General features: G+C 46.4%; 1 protein-coding gene across 1 annotated transcript; it reads right to left on the bottom strand.

Moving 5' to 3' along the window:
- Positions 1-8,488: 8,488 nt before the first annotated feature.
- On the bottom strand, positions 8,489-22,107 carry MMP13 (matrix metallopeptidase 13). The gene is made up of 10 exons (XM_015073941.3): positions 20,538-22,107; positions 20,209-20,450; positions 19,130-19,278; positions 18,844-18,969; positions 16,755-16,916; positions 14,893-15,010; positions 13,751-13,884; positions 12,655-12,814; positions 10,510-10,613; positions 8,489-9,843 (listed from the first exon to the last, which is right to left on the bottom strand). The coding sequence occupies exons 1-10, from the start codon at positions 20,652-20,654 to the stop codon at positions 9,743-9,745; spliced, it is 1,413 nt and encodes a 470-aa protein (XP_014929427.3). The 5' UTR covers positions 20,655-22,107; the 3' UTR covers positions 8,489-9,742.
- Between the last annotated feature and the right edge of the window lie 3,901 nt (positions 22,108-26,008).

The raw sequence follows: 26,008 nt of genomic DNA, 5'->3' as shown, positions 1-26,008 counted from the left end.
CACAGAGTTACCGCAGAAGAGGAACGAAGTTGAATTTTACTCTAAGAAATGTGGGTGACAGGTAGTCTGGAGGGCATCTAGCGAGGGCCTTGCCGAGCATGACTCAACTCTGATTACTGTGATTTCATGTTCACTAACAGGCATTCAGCGGGTGTAAAACCCAGGCTCCTGCTGGGTGTGTTTCTGCCCCCGGCACCAAAGCCTTAGCTCTTCTTCAGCACGTAAAGACTCATCAGTGATTGTACCGCCAAGGGAAACACCTTCTTCTTTCTCTTCCCAGGGAGGTGGGATTAAGGAATCGAAGGCTGGAGATGGGCACAGAGATGGGCCAGCACATCCCCCCGGCAGCGCTGGACAGGCTCCCCGTGCCGTAACTGAGGGTGAGGCCGTGTGAATGTGCGGATTATGGAATGACTACATCTACTCCACATGGTTTTATGACAATGGGATTAGACTCCGGATTTGGTGTTCTGGGCTATGTCATGAGTGCTCAGTTGATTGAGTTCCCGGTGTGCAAATAAAGACAGGCACGTGGTTGGAAAACGTGACCGCCTTGTGCTTCAGCGGACGGGTCACGGGGCACGGCTGACCTGTGTGGGTGTGGGAAGTTACGGGTTTAGTAAAGGGCCAGATGCTAACAGCCCCCGTGTGTGCCCGTCCTGAGGGCTCAACAGGGTTTGAGTCTCAGGTGGGCCATACTCCAGAGTCAGCGTCTCCGTCACCCCATCGAGTCCTTACCCCTCCTTGGGAGAAATCCTTCATGACCGGCTCATCTCTGTGCAGTTAGAAGCCACTGGGTCTTTCCCCTAGGATAGATCTAGGAAATAACAGATCAGATTTGAAACTAGCCTAAATAACACATCTAGTTAAAAAAAAAAAAAACAAAACCTATTTCCTCCAATAAGCCTTAAGACATATTTCACAGACAAATAATGGCCAAATAATAATAAATCCTTATTGGATACTCTTGCCTTTTGTCTGCATAGTGCGTTTCTGTGCGGACATCCGCTCTCGGTATAGACTGCACGATTGTTCACCAGTCGGTCTCCACCACCGTAGGAACAACCCTCACTTTGCCCAGAACCAAAGGGAGGCAGGACTTCTGACTGTAGAGAAGTGGATGATGGATGTTTTTATTGTTAATTCCATAGTGCTCCTTCTTGGAAGTTTTGAAATAGAATTTCAGATCCTCAAGAAGCAGAACAGATACACAAACACTCATTCAACCAGACCGAAGAGAAGTGGCCTGTACGTTGTGGGAACAGGAAGTGCTTACAAATCGCGGCTGCAAATCCGAAAGCGTGACTTCAGTTCCTGCTCTGACCATGAGCTCCACGTCCGCGTCTCTGGTTTAGCGGGAGCCGTGACTCCGCCGCCCACGGCCCACCCCCACCCCCACCCCGTCTTCCCCGGTGTTCAAGTAGCAGCCTGGTGCTTGTCCTTGCTACGTGCCTGGGGGTCCACGGAGTGTCAGACCAGGCATTATTTCAGTCTGAATATCCGGGATTTAAGTCCCAAGCCTCCCCCAACAGCTGCATGACTCAGAACAAGGCCTTTAACCTCTCTGTGCTTGGTTGCTCACTTCTAAAGTAGGAAGGGAAACGGAACTTCTGTGACAGTAAGTAAACGAACACACGTGAAACACTTCAACAGTTGTGGCAGCTGGAAAAGTATCAACGTCCAGTACTGTGAGTACAACCTCATTTACGGCGGGATGTGCTCTATAGCTGAGACCCGAGAGGCCGAGTCTCCCTGCGGGCTGTGCACCAGGATCCCGGGTGGGTTAGGCACTGCCTGGGTGCACACAGTTTCATAGATGGTACCTGTACCCGTTACAGCACCAGCTCTGGCCTCCCTACTACAGTGTTCCCATCACCCACTCATCCTCCAGAGGTGGGGACTTCATACTCCCATGGTTGTGCAGGTCCCTCCAACAGCCCCTTTGGGACCTCGGGAAGAGCAAAGGGTTGGTAGGCTGGGGTGACAAACTGGACAAAGGAGCTGAGGGCTCTCATCAGTTGGGATTAGATGCGGAATCACAAATCTAACTTGGAAGACAGCAGGCAGCTAATAGAGGAGAGAAACTGAGAGGATGGACAGTGAGAGGCCACAGTCTTCCACGGTGCCGGCCACGTGGCCTTCCTGCGTCCACACGCTTCCTGCCGTGTCTCTTTCATAGCCACCAGGCTACTGAGCACTGGACATGCGGTTAATCAGGACTGAGATGCGCTGTAAGTGTAAAAAAACACAATGTAAATATCTCATCATTAATTTTTAAAAATTTTAACTGTATTTGAAATACTGATATTTTGGATATATTGAATTAAATAAAATGTATCGTGAAATCTCATTTTATCTGTTTTTAATTTGTTTAATATGGCTACTACAAAATTTAAAATTATGTATGTGAATTGTGTTTTATTTCTTGTTGCACAGAATTGCTCTAGATCATGGGTCCTCTGAATTCCCCGCTGCCATGGCCTGGATGGGCTCCTGCACTGGCCTGTTCAACCAGGGTGGGCCCCTCGATATGTTTGTCCCGAGTGCTGGCCGAGGGGCTGCTGCATACAGTGGGTGGGGATGGTCCATAGGGTCGGGCGCCCGTACCTATGGGTTGAGATTTCCTGAAGTGCCAAACAAAGCCACAGAGAGGAAGAGAAAAGAATCTTCTAGAAAGAGAGGCTCTCATAGATGTCAGAGACAGGTATAGGCTTAAGGTGGTTGTGGGTTGTGAGGGCATCAGAGAACCTGGATAGTTCTGGATAGTTCTAGGAGCCGACACTGATAGCTGGGAGGAGCAAAGGTTGTGATCGGCTTTGTGCTGACGCTGTCCAGAGTAAGGCTCCAGGTTGCGTGCCCGAGCATCGAGCAGGGGCAGATCTTTGCAGCTGACAGCTATTTTCTTTGTGAAGAAGCTGAGTTGACCTCAGAGAGCAAGAGGGAGACGAAAAATTTAAGACATTCAGGACGGAAACAAAGCTGAGACAGGTGTATGTATTTGTCTCAGTATTTATGTCTTCACCGAAGGAAAAGGCCAACCCCTCATTGATAAATTGGGGGACCCAACCTCAGGGTGGAGGCAAGGACCAGAACTTGAGTTACTCAAGTCTGGCAAATCACAAACAGAATGCGCTGGGCACAGAGTATTGAAAAGTGGGGACGACGGTATGGGGAGTGAAGAGGGGTACAGTTTGTAGCCAAAGTAGGGACCCCAACTCAAGAAGAACACAAAAACCGAGTTGTCAAAATTGGATGCAAAGCCAAAGTTGTCCTGGCAGAGAAAATATTTTGCTGGGTCCCAGGAGGCTGAACTGGCTCTCCCTCAATTGCTCCTGACCAAGGTCAGTCAAGGTCAAATGACCTCGGCTGTGGGGAGATGATGAGCCACAAAGGCTGAGAATCTGGCCCGGACAATTACCCAAAGTCATATAGATACAGCTCCCCTTGAAACATCGCGTTACTGGTCTCCTTTCGGAAGAAAGAAGTGTGTTTCGTGAGCTTTGACGAGTCGTGGCTGTCTCCACACATAGTATGCTGGCCCACGGAAGGCGGGGGAATTGACAAGCCGAACAGAGACAGGGCGGTGATGATTTCTATGGAAAGTCTCCAAGACAACTGTATGATCTTGGAGAGACCATTCTTTCCCTCAGGGCCTCAGTTTCTCATTTGTAAAATGACAGACTTGAATCAGATGATCTAGCCAGTTCCTCTAATTTTTTTCATCTTCGGTAAACAAAGGACACACGATATCGTCATATCCCCACACCCCCAAATTGGCTGCATTGGAAGATTTCAGGAAATGTTTTAAACTTAACTGTAAAACATCAAACGGAAACAAAACACATGTACACAGTGCATAACGCAATTCTAGGAAAATAGCTGACTTATGAGTTCCTTCTCCAGCTAATCCTACAGAAAGTCCCGAGTCCGTGTGTCGCCCAAATAGCCTGCTTCCATTGCTGCTGCTGTAAAATATGGCCCAGCATGTCACTTCCGCGTGGCCCTGCTTCCTTGGCCTTCATTTTATCTTGCTGTTACTCAAGCCATACATCAGTTTATAAGTTCCCTGTGAAACTGGGAACAAACTACTTAGCGGGGATCTTACTTATTAAGGGATAAAGCCTGATGAGTGGACTCCGAAAAGTGAGCGTGGCTAGAGGTGAAGATTCTGTTCGGTGTCCAGGCCCGCAGCTCAGCTTGAAATGGTCCAGACCAGGACTTTCCAGAAACAGAGCCAACATAAGCATACACACAGTACCCCATGTGCTCAGAGGTACTTAGAGCTCTCAGAATCCTTTTTCCCTCCATTGCTTTGCCAGCACAAGCCACTGGGGACCCAGCCAGCTGAGGCACAGGCGGGCTAAATCATACGACCTGGAAGGTCCGTGCCTTTAACCATAGAAAGTAAGTCCTTTTGAGATAGAACTGGAAGGGTCACAGGGGTGCCTGGGTGGCTCAGTCGGTGAAGTGTCCGACTCTTGGTTTTGGCTCAGGTCATGATCTCGTGGTTCATGAGTTTGAGCCCCACATTGGACCCTCTGCTGTCAGTACAGAGCCGGCTTTGGATCCTCGGTCCCCGTCTCTGCCCCTCCTCACTTGTGCTTTCCCCTAAATAAATAAATATTTTAAAAATAATAATAATAATAATAATAATTAAAAAACAAATAAATGAAAACACACTTTCATTACTGATTTTTTTAAGTCTTTCTGGCACAGGAGGTAGGGACATAGCTAGGGAAGCTTGGATGATGTCTTGCACCCAACGTGGAGCTTGAAAAACAGGAACCGTAATATCTTCATACCTGAACAACTATTAACATTTAGCAGGCGGATCCGTGTGAACCCAGCTCCGTTACAACCAAGACTTCAGACGCTCAGCAACTGGCTGGATGCCGCGTACTTAACGATGTTTCTTGTTCCATTGACGTGTGGTGACATCATGAAAAGATTGGTTCCAGAGTGGGTTATAATGAATTTTAAACATATGCACATTTCCCTTCTCTGAGTATGTAGTCTTAGGGCATAATTCTGCCCATCAGGTGGAATCAAAGTGCTCTATGAGCAGTGAGGAATTCTAGATCAGCATTTGGCACACTCCGGCACATCAGGCATGAAAAGTCCAAAAAAATGAGAAAAACTAAGTCACGTGGGAGAAGGAAACTTTGGAAACCTCAAGCATTCTCTTCCTCCGAGAAGTGATTGTCCCAGGTGGTCGGCCCAGCGGTTTGGGGACTTCTTCCTCTTTGTTGCCGGCTGCTTTGTTTCCTCTTTAGCGGGCAGTTCCGTGTTCTGCGAACGTTGTGTATTTTTGTGGTTCGCTTTCCAGTCTACCCTCCAAGGCCTGTGGTGACTCACAAGTCCCGGCTCCAAGCGTTGGCCACAGTCTCAGTGGCTTGGCAGGACACCCCACTCTGACTCCCATCTCCTTGAAGGAAGCCTTGTAGCTGAGGGAGTCCATGACAGGGGCACAAACCTTATCCAAAATCGATGGCATTGTGTCAGGAATTAAACCATCGGTGATTTGGCCGTGCTTCTCATCCCCACACTAAACAACACAGCACTATTTTGGTGACTTAATCCAATTACAGTCTTTGAAAGAGTACTGTCAGTGCCACCTAGTGGAACTATTGTAAATCCCACCGCCTCGTGATGAGTCCCTAAAATCAGGTTGTTTTCCGGTTTCAAAACCGTCTGGCCTACGGATTCACGTCAAGAGGTTCTGCAAACTTGTCCCCCGATTATGTGCTACACAGAGTCTTACTAGCCGCAAGGCCACTTGAGTGATGTTGGACGGTAGCTCTTACTCGGCCTCCAACGTTTGTAGACGTGATATTCCTTCTCAAGAAAAAGTCGCTTCGGTTCCTCACGGCATTCACGGATATCTGTGTGCACAAGCCGGCTCTCTGTGCTTTAGCCAACATATTCTACAGCAGATCCTACAAGGACCAACTGCCCAACTCATAACGAGCTTCTCTTGAATACCACGCTTACCCCCATCGGTAAGCTCCAAAGAGACATTTGGTATTTGGATTTGATGATCTGGCCACAACGGAAGGACACTGATCTGAGTAACACCAATCAAATTGGGAATTTGGAACTGAGACTGGAGCAGAGACAGGATTGGGAAATAATCCTGATAGTAGGTCTGTATCTATTTATGTCTATGTATCTACCCATCTATCTATCATCTGTCTATCTATCTATCTATCTATCATCTAGCTCTCTAATCTAGAGAAGAGAAAACAAGCAAATGAGGAAGTTTTTTTCTGAAATCAAGTTAAAGATTCTCTTTAAAAATGAAAGTGAAAGAAAGAAAATGACCTTCCATGTTCAGATATGTTTGGGAAATCTTGTTCCACAAACTTAAACAGTTTATTCTCCACAGGACCACTTACAGTCTTTCGTACGCCAGCACGCACCACGAATCTTCTGGAAGAGGGGTAGAACACTGATCTCAAGATCTTTCCAGGAAGCTCGGAGCCCCAGCAACAGTCATGCAATCTCTCAGAAGCGCTGCTCAGAGTGCTTCCTTAAGTACTTCCTGAGGGCCCGTGGAACCCCAGGGCTTACTCACACATAGATTTCCGAATCCCAGGCAGGGTCCCTCGTGCGGCAGGTCTAGGGTGGTGCAGAATGTGCTTTTCTAGCAAGTTCCCAGGTGATGCTGATCTGCTGGCCTGAGGAACACATCAGAGAAGAACTCTCTAAAGCAGCCTTTCATATTCAGAGAGGAGCTGGAGTGTCCCCCAGCACGGAGTCATCTGCTGAAGACCGAGTCCGGGGGCAGTGAGTGGCCTTGAACCACACCAGGGCAATCCACTGGCCCAGGACTAGAGAGAGGCCACCAGGAGAGACCTCGAAGCTTCTTACAGAGACAGGTGCCCACCTTCTTCCAGAATAATGTTGAAAATGCACCCATGTGCTCAACAAGTCAGGATTTCCATCAACTGGCTAAATTACTAAGAACTAGATAGTCATATGCTGATCCTTAGAATGACCTCCCTGTATTGTTTTTTCAACTAACAGGCCTTAGCACTCCATAAACTTTCGGTTTGCTTGCTTGTATGTTTGTCACAGAGAAACGTGCAGATTCCTCCGTAGCTTCGGGAAAAGTAGGAGGAACAGGGTGGAATCCAGGGGCTCCTTGGTATAGTTTACCCATTGCGGGCTGCGCAACTCATCATAAACACCCCTGTGACTCTCTACTGGGCTCCAACAAGTCCTTTTTAGTCTGGAGGGCTGACCTGGAGCCCTTTCCCTGAGTCTCTTCACCACCCCAGAGATGCTCGTGCTGGATGCTCTTGGGCGTCTCTTCCACGGGGAAGACTTCCCCGAGCTTCCCTCCTGTGCCCCTTGCCCCATCCATACAGTAGGTAAAATCCCTCTTCCTGGAGGGTCTCTGAGGACTGTGTGTCTTTTCTTTACAGCGTGTATCATAGTTGTATTTCATGCTTATTTGATTAATGCCCATCTCAGCAACCAGACTGTGAGCCCCAAGAAAATAGTAAGGTTCTACTCTGCATCGTATCCACAGCATCTACTGAAGTTCCTGACACAGCAGAGGTGCTCAAGTAAGATTTACTGGGTGGATGGAAGGAGGGAAAGGGAGAGGGAGGGAGGGAGAGAGGGGAGGATGGACGGATGGATGGACAGATGGATGGATGGATGGACAGATGGATGGATGGATGGACAGATGGATACACAGGTGGATGAACAGATGGATGAACGGGCATGTTCTACTCCGATAGCAAGCCTTAGAAATCAGGAACCCTATGGCGCAGTCAAGGAAGACAAATGCATGGAGTCTGACTCTGAGGGGCGCCCTGGGAGGAAATAGCCAGCATTGCTTCTGCACCCGCAGCCACCGGTCATGCTCTCCTAAAATCATTTAACTTACTGAGTTTTGATCGTTTTGCCTCCACGGTAGGATATAAGTTCTCCAGGGGGTAGGGAGCAAGTTTTTCTTGTCAGTCTCAACGTCTCGGCTGCCTGACCTGTAGTGGACCCTTACCGAATGTTTGGGGACGGCAGTGTTTGCCCTCCTCCTGAGAGGCCCCTGTCCCCCGTATTCCCACAGCCTCACCAAGTGGCACCGGTCTCGTGGTAGACATCACGACAGTCAGGCCCCAAGAGGTTCAAGAACTTGTTTAGGGTCCCCCGCCAGGGGTCATGGCAGAGTAAGTGGCAGAACTCTGTCTTCCTCACTCCAGATCCAGGGACCCTCACACTTCCTTCCCAACAGTGCTCTCAGCAGGTTGAGTCTGAGGAAACTGTGCTCCACGCAGGGAGCTGCCCGCCCACCAACCCCGCCAGGGATCTTGTTAACACAGCCTGGGACAGTTCATTCTAAATTCTGGATTGAGTCTCCCTACAAACACACAAAACAAAAACAATGAGCGAACTACATTCACCAAGAGATGGGCAAGAAACAGGAATGATTTAAAAGGACCCTCTTTGTGTGAGTAAAGTCTAAAATTACACCGAAAGGCAAAATACACTGCTCTCTGTTCAAAACATGTTTTTTATTAGAAACAACATAGACGCTTCCTAACACATTCTGCAAATATAATACACTTTATTTTCTTTGCCTGAACTTCTGTGAACAAGATGTTCCTCCCTCGGTGGTCATTCCTATATTCAGTGTGAACTCTGTGCCAGGCAGGGAAACGTGCTGAGGGATCACAGGAATGGGAACGAAGGAGAGAGAAAGCTAGTTCGCACCCTCAAGAAGACTGCGGCCGTGTTGAATGCAGAATGTTTTTATTTTGGATGTGTCCGTTTTAGCATACTTCCAGTTTATAAGATATGTTCGAGTCTCTATCTTCGGAACATAGCCTGTGCATCCAAGGTAAACTGGACAATTAAAACAATTATCTGGGCGAAATAGGGCTAAAACACGACTTTGAGTCTTAATCAGATGAGTTATGAAAGAGTGATACCATGGCCTTCGATCATCGTGATAAGAATTTTAATGCTCTGATATTTTTGAGAGACCTGAAATGTTTGGATACAAAAAGAAACTGTCTCTCTTTATCTTCTGTAACAGGCAAAAAACGCCTTCTTTGACAGTAGCTCTGGAATCACGGTCAAAGGGAAAATTAAACAGAACCCACAGGCACATGTATTATCCTTAGCCTTGGCCTCTGTCTCTCCTCTTTAGTGACTTTGATGCATCCTAGTGTTATGAACGGGGCCATGTACATTCAGATGTTGTCAGTGCAAACCCAAAATGGCTTCTTTGGAAAGTTGCCCTGCAGTATCTTTATGACAGATAGTTCCCTCTGGTTTTTGTCTTTTCTTGGTGCCTTACGCTCCTGGCAAATTCCACTTTCATACTCTTTGATGCTTTTTCATAAAGATGATTCATTAATTACGTAACTATGATTTACTTCTATACCTTTGCAAAGTTTCCTTATAAATATATTTTAAAAAATGATGCTAACTGTCTCTGACACCCCATATGTCCCATTTCTGCTGCGGGAAGCACTGTTGAGTACGACTTCTGCAGTGCGCAACGATGAGGCGATCCTTAGAGAGGATCCGTTCCATCACTTGAAGATTCACTGTGGTTCCAGCCACGTCTAGCTATACACATCCCACCCATTCAAAGATAAGTTACTGACGCTTGTTCACGGAACGAAGCTTTCCCCTGACACCCCGTCATCCCCCACACCCAGTATCACTGGAAGTGTTATCTCAAATGCTCTCCAGGATTTAAATAACAACAGTATTTAAACGACAATTAACACCACAACAGGGAATTTGCTGGCAGGACGCGAACAATACGGTTACTCCAGATGCTGTATTCAAACTGGATGGGCCCGTTGAAAAAATAGATGTAACCTGTAAGAAAAAGACCAAAAAGAAAATTTCACCGTCTGGAAACAATAAGGGTTTATGCCAGCTCATGTTAAAAGTGCAACCTGTGGGGTCCCATTTTTTTTTAACATGGCAACGTTTATGTTTAAACCCTTCTAATGCTTTACTACATTGCTGATAGCTTCAGGGAGGAGAAAGTGTACAAGGTTTCCTGGGTCTCCTGAGTGGTCACCTTGAAATCATCACCTTGCCACGAGCTCCAGTGTGGATGCTTCACGTGTCGATATTAGTTATTTAAGTGGGGGAAGAATACCCCTTTTCAAGATTAAAGCAAAAACAACAATATAGTGATTAGGGTCATTTTCCTTATAAACGACACCCCACTCTGCCCCTGATTTAAATTATGGCAATAATCTTTGCCTCTTGGCACGGTTAAGCACAATTCAAGAAAATGTTTCAAGTTCGGCACCCTTTATTTGGAGAATTCGCAGTCATTTAAGCACCGTTTTCATTTATTCTAACTGAGCGTGTTATGTTTTGTTTGCTGCCTGTGTGAATAGTCACAGTAATTCCTTACCTGCCACACATTTACTAGCACGTCTAAGTCCTGGATAAAACTTCTGTGTAGGAGAAATGATTAGGAGGGGTACAGAAGCCCCCCGTTAAGGTCCGTGTGATGGAACTCATTACCGTTTTTCTCGTAGACGGCGTCCACTTTATCACCAATCCCTGGAAAGTCCTCTTCGATCAGCCTGGGGGAGTCCTGATCCATGGCGTGGTTGCTGTCATCATAGCTATGTGGCGAGGAAAAGGAACTCTTCAGTAGGTCGTATTGCTTAGAAATTCTCTTAAAAATGACTCAAAGGATAGCAGGATGCCTTTCAAAACTGACAAAAGTATTAAAATTTTTAGGCGCGTTTAAAATATCCGGGAGCCGGGGCGCCTGGGTGGCGCAGTCGGTTGGGCGTCCGACTTCAGCCAGGTCACGATCTTGCGGTCTGTGGGTTCGAGCCCCGCATAGGGCTCTGGGCTGATGGCTCGGAGCCTGGAGCCTGTTTCCGATTCTGTGTCTCCCTCTCTCTCTGCCCCTCCCCCATTCATGCTCTGTCTCTCTCTGTCCCAAAAATAAATAAAAACGTTGAAAAAAAAATTTAAAATATCCGGGAGCCTTTTCAAATGAGTAATTACGATACGGAGTGCGCGGTGGGTGTTTCCTGAGTATTTGCTGACTGGGCAAAGGCCATCTTTGTAAAGACAGTTACCAGCTCGTCTCCATCTCCCAAACGGCATATCTGTTATAAAAGTGGGTTATTAGGAAGGGGTTCTTAAAGCAAAATAAATCCATGCTTGTGCCCTGAAAAACTGTGTCCTGATCTCCAACCGTGGGTGAGACGACTCACTAAGTTGCAGTAAGGGACGCAAGGATATTGGACGTGTACTTTCGGTAACTAAAAAGTCACAGGGGCACATGATGGCACTGACGCTAGGGAGGGGAGCACAGCGCTGCCCCCCATAACTACGGTTCAGCATCCGCCACCCCTGCACGGGCACCCCCGCCAACCACACACATCCTGAAGTCAACCTAGAGCGGTCGTCCATCCTGTACTACTGTTACTGTTGCCGATGAGTCTCTTGTCCTTGAGGGACGTTCCGATTGGTGAGAGACCAGAGCCGCTGACCTATGGAGACAGCTAGGACCTGGGCACACCGCAACACTAAGCAACAGAAGCTAGGCATCGTGACAAGGATGCAGAAAGTGCCATGAGAGTACATGAGGAGGGAGAGAGCCTCAAGGGTTCCAGAAAGACTTTGAGGTTAAACGGTATTTCTGGTTAATTCGAAACAGTGGGTAGAGTTTCAAAAGGGAGAGATGCAGGGAAAGACCCTCCAGCCAAAAGGGGGGATGAGAGCACGGTGCGTTTGTGATCTGGTGAGTGATACGCCCTCAATGAACCACAGACCTTGTGTTGGGCATGGGGACCGGCATGGCAGGACTAGGAGAACTTTAGACAGTAGTGAATGTCACTGTCAGAAATACAGGAGTCAAACGGCAAAGAGGACATATACAGGGAATGCGTGTGTGTGTGTGTGTGTGTGTGCATGCACATGTGAGTCCAGATAAAGTAGAGCTACTGATTTAAACATTTTAAGTATGGGATCCCTGTGAGATATGAATATTCTCTCTCTCTCTCTCTCTCTCTCTCTCTCTATATATATATATATATATAGGCATGCCCTAGCCAACCAAAGACATCCTAAAATCATATATATATATGAAATATATATATTTTCATCTATCTACTTATCTATCTATATCTATATCTATGTCTATATCTATATATCTGTCTATTTGGCTCTAGAATCTTCAATGTTGCCAGTATCAAAGCTGCCTTGATATCTACGTATGTTCTAAATATTCTAACTCCACCTGTCCTTCAAAAAGGGGCTGACTTCAAGAATTGTAGGCCTAGCAGCTTCCTGGCCAACCTCCCCTTGCGTCTGGGTGAGCAGACACGAGGAAGGGGCGGCCTTCTCTCTCTCAGTCTTCTCCTCCGCCTGCTCTTGTGTCTTCTCCGGCCACAGAAGGTGGAGCTGCCTGTGAATTACAAGCTGACAAGAAAGAGGAGCCAGGAGAAAGACCAGTGAGAACGAAGATGTCCAAGTAAAAGATGGCTTCAGCAGGGCTGAGGTACAACAAGTGGCCACGAGAGAAAAGAACGGCTCCGAGGAGGTGGGCACTGTGCGTATACATCTGTGTTTTCAAGAGCACTGAGACGATTAAATCCCTACCACGGGATCTGCCCCCAGGCAAATCAGTAAACATGGCGGCCATACCTCCAGACCTGGTTTCCCGAGAAGAAGAGCGTCTTCCCTGTGTCCTCAAAGTGGACAGCAGCACTTATCTTTTTAACATCTTTTGGAAATCCCAGTTCGGATATTTTTTTGGGGTAACCTTCCAGAATGTCATAACCATTAAGAGCCCAAAATTTTCTGCCTAGAATAAGTGAAAGAACGGTTTTATTATGCAAGGGAATCTATTAGGACACATTATGTAGATACGTACGTTAACAAAGAAAGACTCATTTTATACATTTACAAATAAATTAGCATTTGTGGTCACCATGTTTATGAAGCATAGAAATAAGAGCATTTGTCAAACAAAAACAGGATCTAAGATACTAATTTCCTAATTCTGAGTATAATTAGCAATGAAACCCCATCATTAATTGGTTATTTATTACCTTTGAATGTTAATCTGGAGTTGGGTGAAAAGGACATTGAGATTTCTTCGTGAATAATGGTGGGAACAGTACATTAGATTGAAAGCTCAAATATTATACCAGATAGAAAGTTGTTACTTCCTTCTCTTAAAAGTGACTTTATTAGAGCGCTAATTATAATGGTCAAACAACAGAAACAATGTTAGTAGAATGCTTGTAGCCTTTACAGATTATGATCACGAAGACAGAGTAGCAGTTTGGAAAACTGTGATTTTATGTCAAGGGAACAAGTAAAATATTAAAATGTACATACGCTATGACAATAAATATTCAAAAATATACACTACCTATGGCGAAGAACTACTAACACAAGTAAGGAAATGAAATAAATTGACTTTTCAGAAGTGGGAATTATGGATAATATCTTTTCCCATTTTTCTGATCAGGTTTGCTCAGCAAATAATTTCTAAGAGGAAATAAGAAAAAACTGGCATGATCGCTATAAAACAAACAGTAGATTTGTAACGATAAGTAATACCGCAGACTTTTCACTTGTCGCATTTGGGGACGCTTGGTAGAAAGGTTCCAGGTACGTTCGGCTTCCTATTTTGTTAGCGTGGGTTCTTCTTTGGGGTGCTTTGGAGGAGGGTCATTTTGCTACGGCTCTCGCAGCATCAGGCTCCTCCCTGCCTCACTGGGGAAAGGCTTACCTCTAAAGATGAAGATAAGGTCACGGGAGGCGTGCTCGTAGGCGGCGTCGATGCGGTTGGGAAGTTCCGGCCAAAAGGATTTTGTTAAAAACAGCTCTGCGTCCACCTGCTGGGGGTGCAGGCGCCAGAAGAATCTACCGGAAAAGGAGAAGAGCACAGTTTGCTGTCACAGTCTTGAAGTGTAGGTATTTCTGGTCCTGCTAGCCACCCCCCCCCCCCCGTCTCCACATCCACACAGGGAAGTTGGGGCGATCATCCCCCTCACTTCTGGACGTTTCCCTTCCGTGCCAGCTGGAAAAGCTGCTGTCTAAAGTAGGAAGGTTTGAAATCTCACAGACCCTCGAAGGCCCCGCGGCCTTCGTGAGTTACGGCCACGCTTTGTTCAGTTTTGCAAATGGTGCAAGCGGTGAGCGAATGCGCCAGGCGCTGTGTTAGGCTCCGGAAAGAAACCCGGGGTTACAAAAACTATGTCTTCCAAGATTTTGGGGCCTAGATGCAGATGCCTGAGAAAATGCCTGGGCTACAGTGTAACCAGAGCTCTACTAGGGGAGGTAGGAAGGCTATTGGACCACAGATAAGGGAGCGGTTAATTGATGGATGAATAAATGAACAAGTTAACAAATCAGCATATGAGAACAATGTTCTAAGGTGAAGTTAAAAATTCATTGTTCGCTCCCCACAGGGAGGTCTAGGTTTTAAATAACTTGCTCTCCCAAATTCCCACATACGTTACCAGAAAAAAAGTCTTCCCAAACCAAAAGGAATTCACGTGGACACTGTAACCACTTACTAATACAGGGATTGATTTCAAAATGCGTATTTTTAAAATAAACAACCTGGTTTTCTACATTTACTTGGTTATCTTTACAGGAACGAATGTAACCAAAGTCATAAAGAGAGGCTACGTTAGGCCAAGAATCCCCATTGAAAAGTAAGGTGTGTATCTATCAGTCATTCATTTCATCCGAAACACGTCAAAAAAACACCAAAAACCGAAAAAGAAGAAAACCAAACTGCCCAAAGATGTCTTATTTTCGCTGTTAACTTCACAGGTGGAAATCTGCCTGGATGTGCGGCAATGCACGGGTCTAGCTGATGAACGTCTGTGACCCGCAAGTTGTGCAAACTAGAATCACAAGCACCTGTCTTTAAAGATCATGGTCTCTCCTCGGAGACTGGTGATGGCGTCGAGGGTCAGGGACGGGTCACATTTGTCCGGCGTTTTGGGATGTTTCGGGTTGGGGTCCTCATCTCCCGGGCCTGCAGTCGTGACACAAAGGGCAGAAGGTGACGAGGATGGCCTCTCGGATGACCCAACCCCGCTAACGCACAGCAGGCGGGTCCCCTCCAGGGAGGGCGACAGGTCCTCAGCCTCTGCGTCATGATGCACACATGATGTGACCCTGCTCCCTGCCCCCACTCTTGTGGCTCCCCCTGCTCTCGTCCTTCCAAACCCCTGGACACCCTTCTCAAGTACAAGTTCAGGTTTGAGGCTGGTGTTAGGGATGGGTGGGCTGTGGGAGGGCACCCTCCGTGGGCTTTGCCCCAGCTGCAGATGGGCTGCTGCCGAGAGACACATTCGAGCCACTCCTGGTGGCTCGTCATCCCCAAGGGAGCCTCGCCCCAGCTGTCACCTGCTGGCAGCGTCCTGTCCGCGCTGGCTGCCTCCCCAGTCCACCCCAGCACCGCTCTGCATGCCCAGCCAGGTCCCCCGGCCACACTCGCGTGCCATAAGCTTGTGGCCCCTGCACCCCCCGGCTCACGCGCGTGCCGGGCACAGTGACAACTCTGAGCTGCCTTCTCCCCACTGAGTTCGTCCTTTGCCCCATCAAGCACCTCACTCCCAACCCTGGAGAAGTAAGGAGAAAGGCTGGCCCACGCCCACGCTGGCTGCCCCCGCAGACTTGAGCGCACAGGGGGAAACAGGAAGTGTCCCAAGCTCTGTGCTCAGAAGCGTTTACACCGACGACCCTTCACTGCGGCTTTAGCCCTCTTTTTTTTTTTTTATAACGTTTATTTATTTTTGACAGAGAGAGACACAGCATGAACAGGGGAGGGGCAGAGAGAGAGGGAGACACAGAATCTGAAACAGGCTCCAGGCTCTGAGCTGTCAGCACAGAGCCCGACGCGGGGCTCGAACCAATGGACCGTGAGATCATGACCTGAGCCGACTGAGCGTCCTGAAGTCGGACGCTTAACCGACCAAGCCACCCAGGTGCCCCGCTTTAGCCCTCTTTACAGCAGGCAAGTGTGCTTGTTTCGGGAGAGATTTAATTACTTTGTAAACGTGGCTGAAAATTTGGAAGGAAGAAAGAGGAGATTCTTACGACAGTCGCTGTAGATGTTGGTTAAGTCACCACAGGCCGCTTGAACGGTTTCTATGGTGGCAAACTGAAGGGGTTGAAGGAACACCCAAGATTTACGGAAGCCAGTCAAGACCTCACTGTCACCCTTGGCCCCTGTCCTGCAGATTCTCTACTTAAGCTCCGGGGCTTAGTTGCTTCATTGGCCAAATGGGGAATTAATTAAATATTTTCCTTCCTTATGGCAGAGGTGTCTTAAGGGTATCAAAGTACAAAATACAAATAAGAATCTGCAAAATCTTTGGAGAATAGAACACTTTCTACTTGAGCAGGTCGTCTGATTCAGAAAAAAAAAGAAGAAAAGGGTGTGTTTTTCCAGGTTCTAATAACAACCAGGAGGTGCCTGGGTAGCTCAGTCAGTTAAGCATCCGACTCTGGCTCAGGTCATCATCTCACGGTTTGTGGGTTCTGGCTCCGTGCTGATACTCAAAGCCCGGAGCCTGCTTCAGATTCTGTGTCTCCCTCTCTCTCTGTCCCTCCCCTGCTCGTACTCTGCACCCCCTTTCTCTCCCAAAAATGAATAAACGTTAAAAAAAAAACCAGAACCAGGACAGTAATATTGGTCATGAGAAATTCACTAATGATTTTGAAAATAAGTGCCTGCACCTATTCTGTTTCTAAACTGATAAATTAAGAGTTACCATAGAGAGACTGGATCCCTTGTACGTCGTCGTCAGGAAGCATGAAGTGGCTTTGGCCAGTGTAGGTGTAGATGGGAAACATGAGTGCTCCTGGGTCCTTGGAGTGGTCGAGACCTAAGGAGTGGCCAAACTCGTGGGCAGCGACAAGAAACAAGTTGTAACCTGTGAGGAAACGAGGAAACGATGAGAAAACCAGGTCGTCTGATGACCAGTGGACAGAATGCTATTTTCTTCATGTATTTCTCTTTCTTGGTAATTTTACTGTTTTTTTAACATTAGTATTCAGTTGGTTGAAGGAAGATTCAAAATACGGACTTAATCCTTATAAAGAATGGAGTGTTTTCTTTGATTATCGCTGCCTACGTAATTAGAGTATCAACAGATTGCTCTCGAATAAGTAGTCATCAGTGAGGATTTACTGCGAAGACACTAAAAATCATTGTTCTCTCAGGCCAGGTGAGGAAAGGGGACAGTGGTGGCCTTAAAGGAGGAGTCACGGGAAGTCACATAGGGCGGTACAGATCAAGGGTGTTTCTAGAACATCATCAGAACAAGAGGCACCATGACAAGGGATGATGGCCAAGTATGGTGGATGCACTAAATAGCATCTCTGGGAATCTACTTGGGAACAAATCCCAACCAAACGATCCTTTCCAGAATGTCTGTAGACGCTACAATTTAAGAAATACAGGCCCTGAGATGATCGGTCCGCTGTCCCCTATTTTAGCAGGCCACTGTGTCACCGTTTCTATATGACGTCCTCTAGTCATTCTTTCTGCCAATATCTGAGCCTCTTCGTACTAGTATTTTAAACTGGAAATATATATATATATATAAAAGGTTGGAAAAAACACATGGAAGCTGGAGTCGGTGGTTTAAGTTTGACCTTAAACACCACTTGCCATCAGAGCCTGTACTCGAAGAAAAGGTACAACCAACTTAGTAACACGTGCAGACCGTAGGAGCAACGAAAGCTCACGTGATCCGAGTGACAAGAAATTCTTCACTGAAACGACCAGCGGTAGAGCCATTCCTGGCCTTCCCATGAAACATTAATCGTGGTTTGTGTGTGAATATTTTCCTTCATTTCAGCTAAATATTTCAAACCCAGGATTTATGCAGGAACCCAAAACTCAGGCTCAGTGTGGTTCTATCTTAACAGCACTAGATGTTATTCTTTCTGCCTAAAATCATTCTTACCCGTGTAATAATTCAGAACACAAATATGCAAAGTCTCACCTTTCCTTCCAAAGATAGCTTGGAGGCATTGGAGCTCAGGCATTGGTCAGGCAAGGCCCAGTTTTACTCTTTGGAAAAACAATCCATCTGATTTAAGTGAAGAACTTTAGCCTCTATGAGGACTACCTCTAATTATCACAACCAACAGTCAATACAGCTCCATACTTAAGTCCTAGTTGGAACAATCTGGCTTTTCTTCCTAAATTAATATTTTGAATTCTTTACAGTTTTGAAGATTCAACTACCGACTGAATTCATTCAACAATGGGTTTCATTTTGCGCTTATATGCTCTGTATATTTATCTGTTTCATGCCGTTTCGAGTAAGACATATCTTGATCTGTTGTAAGGGTGTTTGTAAAATCAGTGACATACACATGTCTCAAACAAGTAACACATATAACAGAAAACAGAAAATTGACTGCACTTGTGCTATTTCTGTCAAGGAAAAAAAAACTATTTCGACTCACATCCAACTCATCTATGACTTGCCTATCCAGCCCTAATAGTTTTTAGGTACGTGTGTTTGTAACAAACTGCACTTCCTTAACATGCCAAAAGGTAATCTGTAGTAACACCACCTTGGCTGATAGAAGGACATGTTGGTCCTAATTTAAAGTTACTAGTATCCCTCAGGCTGCTAAACCGAACTGCTCACTTCTAATATTTCACACAGGTTTGTAGAAATGTCACTTATAGAGACTAATAAACATAAGACACATTTGTAATTGTTTTGAAAAATAGAAGCAACTATCAAATATAACTTACGGTATGCTCCGTAATTTCTTGTCAACGGAATCACTGTCTCATCTAATCTAGTAATCGTGACATATCTTCATCAGAAATATTACCTTTGGAAGTACTTGTCCATGTTTCGTCATCATCAAAATGGGCGTCACCTCCATAATTTGGCCCAGGAGGAAAAGCATGAGCCAGCAGACCAGAGGGTCCATCAAATGGGTAGAAGTCGCCATGCTCTACACACAAAAGCAAGAGTTCAGCATCTAATTATACCCACTAGTGCCCGGCACAATGCTGGGTGGATTCTGTAAAAAGTGATGAATGACCGAAAGGAGGGAAAAAAGAAGGGAGACAAGTAAGGAGCAGCATGTAAAAATGTCTCCACAATGTCCTCACCTTTAGTTCCAAAGGAGATCATGATGTCAGCAGTGCCGTCATGGAGTCTGGTGAAATTCAGTGGTGTCACATCAGACCAAACTTTGAGGGCTTTTTTGAATGCCTTTTCGACTTCAGAATGAGTCAGATCAGGGGTATAATTCACAATCCTATTTAACAGAGAAAGTTTCGATTACATTTCTGGAAGGCAAAGGGTATTTGAGAACATATTTTCTTGGAATACTGCTTTTTGACTCTAATGCCATGCCTTCTCTGAAAGTTCTGGTAGAGGTCCATCATTTCAAAGAACTTAGCAATTATGAGCCCATACAAAGGGAACAAAATGAATTCAGTCAGACATTTGACTATCTCCAAATATCTGACCACTTGGAATCTTACATTTAAAGTATTCACATATTTAATTTAAAAAATTTTTTTAATGTTTACTTATTTTTAAGAGAGAGAGACAGAGCATGAGCAGGGGAGGGGCAGAGAGAGAGGGAGACAGAATCTCAGCAGGCTCCAGGCTCCCAGCTGTCAGCACAGAGCCCGAGGCGGGACTCGAGCTCACGAACTGTGAGATCATAACCTGAGTTGAAGTCGGACGCTCAACTGATTGAGCCCCCCAGGCGTCCCAAAGTATTCATATACTTAATAAAACTTATACTGGATGATACAAGTTTGCAATTGTATCGCTATACCCCCAAAATGCAATAGCTCCGTGAAGTTCCTAGAGACAGTAGGACTCTCCACTTTTAAGCACTGTTAGTAAATATGCCTGATGTAGTACATTTGCAAATTTTATTAAACCTACTTTTACTTCTAATTTGATCTCTTTTCTAAAAAAAAAAAAATACTTTGAGGTTTTTAACATACAGTAGTGCTGGGTTAACGAAACAATAATAGATGTTAGGGGACGTTCTCACCAATAGTATTAACGTCATCAGTGGAATTCTTTAACTTCTAGTTAAATATTTAAAGCCAATCTTTAAAAAACAGGACCAAACATGTTCTGTCCTCTACAGCCTGTGCTGAAAATTAGGCATTTCATGCTGTTTTCTAAAGTAGCAAATCTTAAAGAAAGATAACCTCGGACGTACCTGTAGGTTAAGTTCGTCTTGGACCACTTGAGCGTTCGGGGGAAAACGTTGTACTCGCCCACATCGGGGACCCCACATCTCGGTTTCTTCATGATGTCTAAGGTGTTGTCATCGAGCTTGCCGGTGACCTCTAAGCCAAAAAAGGCTTGCATTTCTCGGAGCCTGTCGGCCACGGAGCTCGTGGCCGCTTTCTTCAGGATTCCAGCGGGATTCATCGGGTAGTAGTAGGATTTCAGGTAGCGCTGGAAGACAGAACAGAAGCACCTGCTGGAAAAGGGAAGGGCGTCGGGGAGACGGGGCGCACTGCTGGGACCGGCCGGATACTGTACCTCTGCCAACTGGAAGTCTTCCTCGGACAGGTCGTCGTCACCATCGCTGGGAAGGGGCAGGGACCGACAGCGAGCCCAGCTCCAGAGGAGGAGGGCGGCGAGGAAGGCCCGGTGCATCCTGACGGTTGTGCCCGGAAGCTGCTGGCCGCCCGCAGACGCGCACCTTTATTTTATAGACCTGCAGGGGTGACTCATCGTCTGAGGACACGCTCCGCTTCCTAGGGAGCTGAAAGTAAACATGCTTACAGGGCGACTTTTCCTTTCCTCCCAAGAAGTGTGGTTTGTGGGAGAATTTGAGGGAAATAGGAAACAAGGCCATCTCTCATTTCAGCAGGGGCCCAAAAACCATCTGGCCAAACAAACGGCCTCAGCACATTTAGGGATGCTGTGGGAAGAAACAGACTAGTGAGTTGTTCACTCCACTGGGAAAAAGGTTGTTCCCTCCATAGGAAAGCAGCCACTTTTACTTTTTTCGGAGAAGAAAATCAAGACGCTGCACTCCTTCCTTACAGGCACACTGAGTCCTGCTTCTACGGCATCTGTACCCCTGTGACCTGCAAACATCACTGTCCCCAAAGCAATTACAGAGGGCAACGCCGTCTACCTGAGGCCGCAGACTGGACCAGACCCACGCTCGGAGCCCCCCGGAGGCACCAGGGGACATCCACGGCGTTGATGGGACAGTTGAAATCTAAAGGCTCTGGTGTGACCCCTAACAGACGTGGAGTCCTGCTCAAATGCCCGGCAGGTCCAGGACGAGGGAGGAGAAGATACTGGAAGGCAGCGTAACGGCTACCACATATTGAGGGATCACTACCCGCGAGGTTTAAAAGGCATGATCTCATTTAATCCGTATGACAGCCGCGTGAAGTAGGGACCGCTGGAAGGCTTGTTTCCACCGTACAGATGAATAATCTGAGACACAGACAAGTTAAATGCTTGCTTTGGGTCACAGAGTTAATAGACAGTCCTCTCGGCATTCCAATCCAAGCCACTAGACTCAAGACTTCGTGTTCTTCACCACCATCCAGCCCGGCCTCTACCCCATTAATTCTCAGAAACCGAACTGCTTTGTTCCCACACGTCTGGGAGTATCCAGGAAAACTGGGGGGGCTAGGGAAGCTCATGGCCATTGTCAAGTTTCTCAATTTTTAAGTTTGCACAGAAGTGCCTTAGGTCCGACACTCAGGAAAGCCGTCCACGAGGCCTATTTCTATTATCCCGTTCAGAACCTCACACAGTTAGTTCCATGAAATCAGAACGCCGTCTTTGGTCCCCCGGCGATGTAAATAGATGGAAGAATATGAGTCATGATCTTCAGATCGAACGACAGAAATTGATGCAAGTTAATTTAAGTGACCAAGAGTCAGGGCTCAGGTCCGGAACAGGAAGAGAAAAAGAAGGAGCGTGAATACAGATTCGGGTGGGTCAGGAAGGGGCACCCGCGTGTGAGTAAAAACGCCATCACCTCCACTGGCCGGTGCCTCAGGGTGAGCAGAAAGCCTGTGAAATGTGGGCGGTCAGTTGAGGAATTTGTTTTCTTTTTTGAGAGAGAGAGAGAAAGTGCGTGCAAGTGGGGGACGAGCAGAGAGAGAGACAGAGACAGAGACAGAGACAGAGACAGAGAGAGACAATCTTAGGCGGGTTCCACACTCAGCACAGAGCCCCACGTGGGCCTCGATCTCATGACCCTGGGATGATGACCGGAGCCAAAATCAAGAGTCAGATGCTTAACTGACTGAACCACCCAGCTGCTCCACTTGAGGGAAATTTATGCTTTCCCCAAAACAGAGCCAAATAGATCCTTACAATAAATATTTCTAATGAGTCCAAGATGAGGTTTGGGCTCAACCAGCAATGCAAAACAGTAACTTCAGTCTCTTTACAACAGCGTATTTTAGATTAAGTGATAATTATCCAAAGCTTTGATTCATGTACTAAGCGTCTAGGAAATCAGTTCATTAGATACCATTTATTTTTACCAATAAAATAAGGCTTTTCAAGCCTCAGATATTTAAAAAGAAGCCCAAAAGACCTCTGGAAACAAATGACATTTTATGTAACATGTGGAAGGGGGAGAGACACATCACATAGGTTAAGTACTTGCAGGTTCTCATATATCTGTAGACATGTTACCACGTTAAGCTAGAATGTTTTAGTACGTAGGGGCGTCTGGGTCGGTCGGTTAAGTGGCTGACTTCGGCTGGGGTCATGATCTCATGGTTCATGGGTTCGAGTCCCGCCCAGGGCTCTGTGCTGACAGCTCAGAGCCTGGAGCCTGCTTCAGATTCTGTGTCTTCCTCTCTCTCTGCCCCTCTCCTGCTCATGATCTGTCTGTGTCTCAGAAATGAATAAACGTTAAAAGTAAAAATGTAGAGTGTTTTAGTCTATAAGCAATGAATCATGGGAATCTACCCTCAAAACAAAGAGCACACTGTATACACTGTATGTTAGCCAATTTGACAATAAATTATACTTTTAAAAAAAGAAAGAGAAAGAAAGAAACAAATAAACCAGAATGTCTTAAAAAGCCGCTTTAGTTATTAAACCAGCGACTACGGATTGGGCATCAACTCCGCGGGATACTGTGCTAGTCCCTGCGAAGGTAGAATGAAGATAAGAGCCTTTTTCTTGGGTCAGTTACAATATTACCTCCCTGCAAAGACACATTTTTTAATGAGAAATGACGATAAGTAAATGCCATGGTATTTCAACTTCACAAATAATGTTAATTACAAACACGTTAGTATTTTATTAGTCTCATTCCACTCGAGAATATAAACGGTGCAAAATAAGAAACAGGTTGATGAGAACACACTGTCCACTTTCTGTAGTGTTCTTGGGAAGGTAAATAAAAGTTGCTCAGAAGGTTGAAAGAGAAATTGATTCCTTAAGAAAACAATCAGACTGCTTATCCGTGGGCTACTGTTCACAGAGGAGTGCGCTTGGCCGGTGATTAGGATGTGTCATCACAGGGAAATGTGTGGGCAGATTGCTTGTCAACACGAGTCCTTATCTCTGGCTGTTAAGCGTTGGAATGAAAGCCAGTCTTAACCGCCGGTGAAGTGGTTTATGGTGTCAAATGACACCTTTAACACAATTAGCTGAGCTGGTATTTACAAGCGGTTCTAACGAGCCTACTGGACACTGGAAGTTTGAAAAGCTGTAGAATGAGCAAACAACACTGGACCCAGTGAGAAATGTGTATCTCCTGCTGATTCAGACAGAAGCAATATGGGACTTTTTAAGACCTACATCATCATCTAAGCTCAAGACATCACCCAGGACAGAACCAGAGATGTCCATGACCAACCCCTGAGTAAAGCACAGGAAGGTTCCAGAACAGGAAAACCGGGAACAAAGGGTCAGCTGCGTTGGATTACAATTCTGAAAATTCTAGAAGTCAAACAATCTTTAAGACAAAAAGTCTGGTTTCAGTTTAGAGCGCGGTAAATCGACAATGTTGGTGGTGACGCTTGGTGTCTTCATTCTTCTGCAAGTTAAGGATTTGAGTGTGCAGAAGCAGGAAGCAATGGTTGGTGGAAACACATCCGATGGTTGCCTAGTTTCTGACCCCCCTGCAGCCCCACGGCATGGGTTCCATGCCTTTAAAAACAGAATTTCTGATTTAAAAAATAATACACAAAAAAAGTAAATAAACTTATTTCATGGTGGCTGGAAACTAAGGAGAAACCTAGAAGGGAATATTACCGTAATACCTCGAGATTTTTTAGATAATCCCCTACATATATATTCTGAAAGTTGATTTATTTAGACAATAGTCAATCTCAAACGTTTTTTTTTTTTTTAAAAACAGTAGTTTCTGGAATAGAAAAACTTGCCATGTTGTTGCTTTGTTGAATCTGCCTTTATTTTCAATTCCAGGAAGGCGACGGGAATGAATCAGGTACGTGCTGCCTGGTTCGCCCTTCCCTGAGCCTGTCGCAAAACTGAGAAGGAGCTCAAAACTGCACACGATGTATCTTAATAATACTATGTGTTAAAGAGGTTAATACCTGAAAAGTTTTCATAAGCTCCAGTTGGATAATTCCGGAAAACCGTAGGCAGGAAGTATACACTGTCAACGGTGACTCCCCGTGAGTCCCGCTACCAGGCTGGTTTCACACCTCCATGCGCAGGAAGAAGGCAGTCATCCCGGCCTCAGGATCGGGGCCAGCGTCCGGGCCTCGGGTGTGCACTAACTTCACTCATTTCCTTGGGGCGTCCACCAGCGCGATGTGAGGGCCCCCAACTTTTTCCCTGTTAATGACAACGAGTCAAAGAAAGGCCTTAAACTTGGCGGGAAGGTTATGACCAAGCTCTTAAAACACGTCTCAGGCAAGGAACATTATAAGCTGACATCTAAATGGAAAAGGACTGAAGGATGGGTGTTTGTTTCTTTTCCCTCTCCGTCGATTCAGCTCTTCGCTGAGTCTGCAGAGACCATGCAGAGGGGCCTTGACGACCGTTACACCCGCCCCAATCCCAACCCTGCCATGCATTAGCCCTGTCACACGTGCCACCTGTTGGCTGTCACTGATAACAGCAGTGAACAAAACACGTCGGAATCCCGGTCCTTAAGCGGCTGACACTCTAGTAGGGGAAGAGAGGTAATTAGAGAGAAAAACAGAGCAGGAAAGAGAGACAGAGAGCGAGTCGGGGGTCAAGGGGGAGTGTTGCAATTTATATAAGGTGGCAGAGGGGCTCACTGAGAAAGGGACTTGTGAGTAAGAATCTGAGGGAGATGAAGGTTATTGAGTGATCTGGGGCAAGAATGTTCTCAGCAGAAAGGAGACAAGTGCAAAGGCCCTGAGGTGAGAATGCGGCTGGCATACTTGAGGAAAGCGTCAGGAAGGCCAGTGTGGCTGGAGCAGAGTGGGGAGGAAAGGCATTTTCTTCGCTTTACAAATGGGATCATCACAGGACCTATCTTACAGGTTACATGATCATTGAAGGACGTATGGACTGGAGACCGTTTGCGACCGTGCCTGGCACATGGTAAGCGCTTGATACATTTAACTAATTCACGGTAAGTAACCACAGAGCACCCAGCAAAACCTGGGCTCAGCACAGGGGCCACATCATCACCAGTGTCCGCGGGGAGATATTTCAAGGAGGTATGTTTACAACCAAGCCTGGAACGACACCGGCACCTACAGATCCGCAGGTCCGCCCCCCACCCCTCCCCTGAACATCTGTAGGTCCAGCACCACCCCCCCACCCCCCATGCCCCCCACCTGCAGATCGCTCAGCCTTGGACTTGGCCATGTCACCTGCTCCCAGGTCCCCGAGGCCCCAGGGGCTGCTGGGGCTTTTGATGTTTCTAATTTCTAGGTTGATTCACTCTTTCCTGTTTATCTTCTTAGCTCTTCCGTCACCTGTGAAACTCAGTCCTCTGTGTAATGCCTAGAGTGGCTGCTGGTCCTGACTGGATCCCGACTGATACAGGTGACAAAATGAGGAATAAAATG

Source organism: Acinonyx jubatus, chromosome D1 (assembly GCF_027475565.1).
Source record: "Acinonyx jubatus isolate Ajub_Pintada_27869175 chromosome D1, VMU_Ajub_asm_v1.0, whole genome shotgun sequence".
NCBI lineage: Eukaryota > Metazoa > Chordata > Mammalia > Carnivora > Felidae > Acinonyx > Acinonyx jubatus.
The sequence above is the reverse complement of the archived record's forward strand: the minus strand, read 5'-3'. Positions and strand labels throughout refer to the sequence as shown.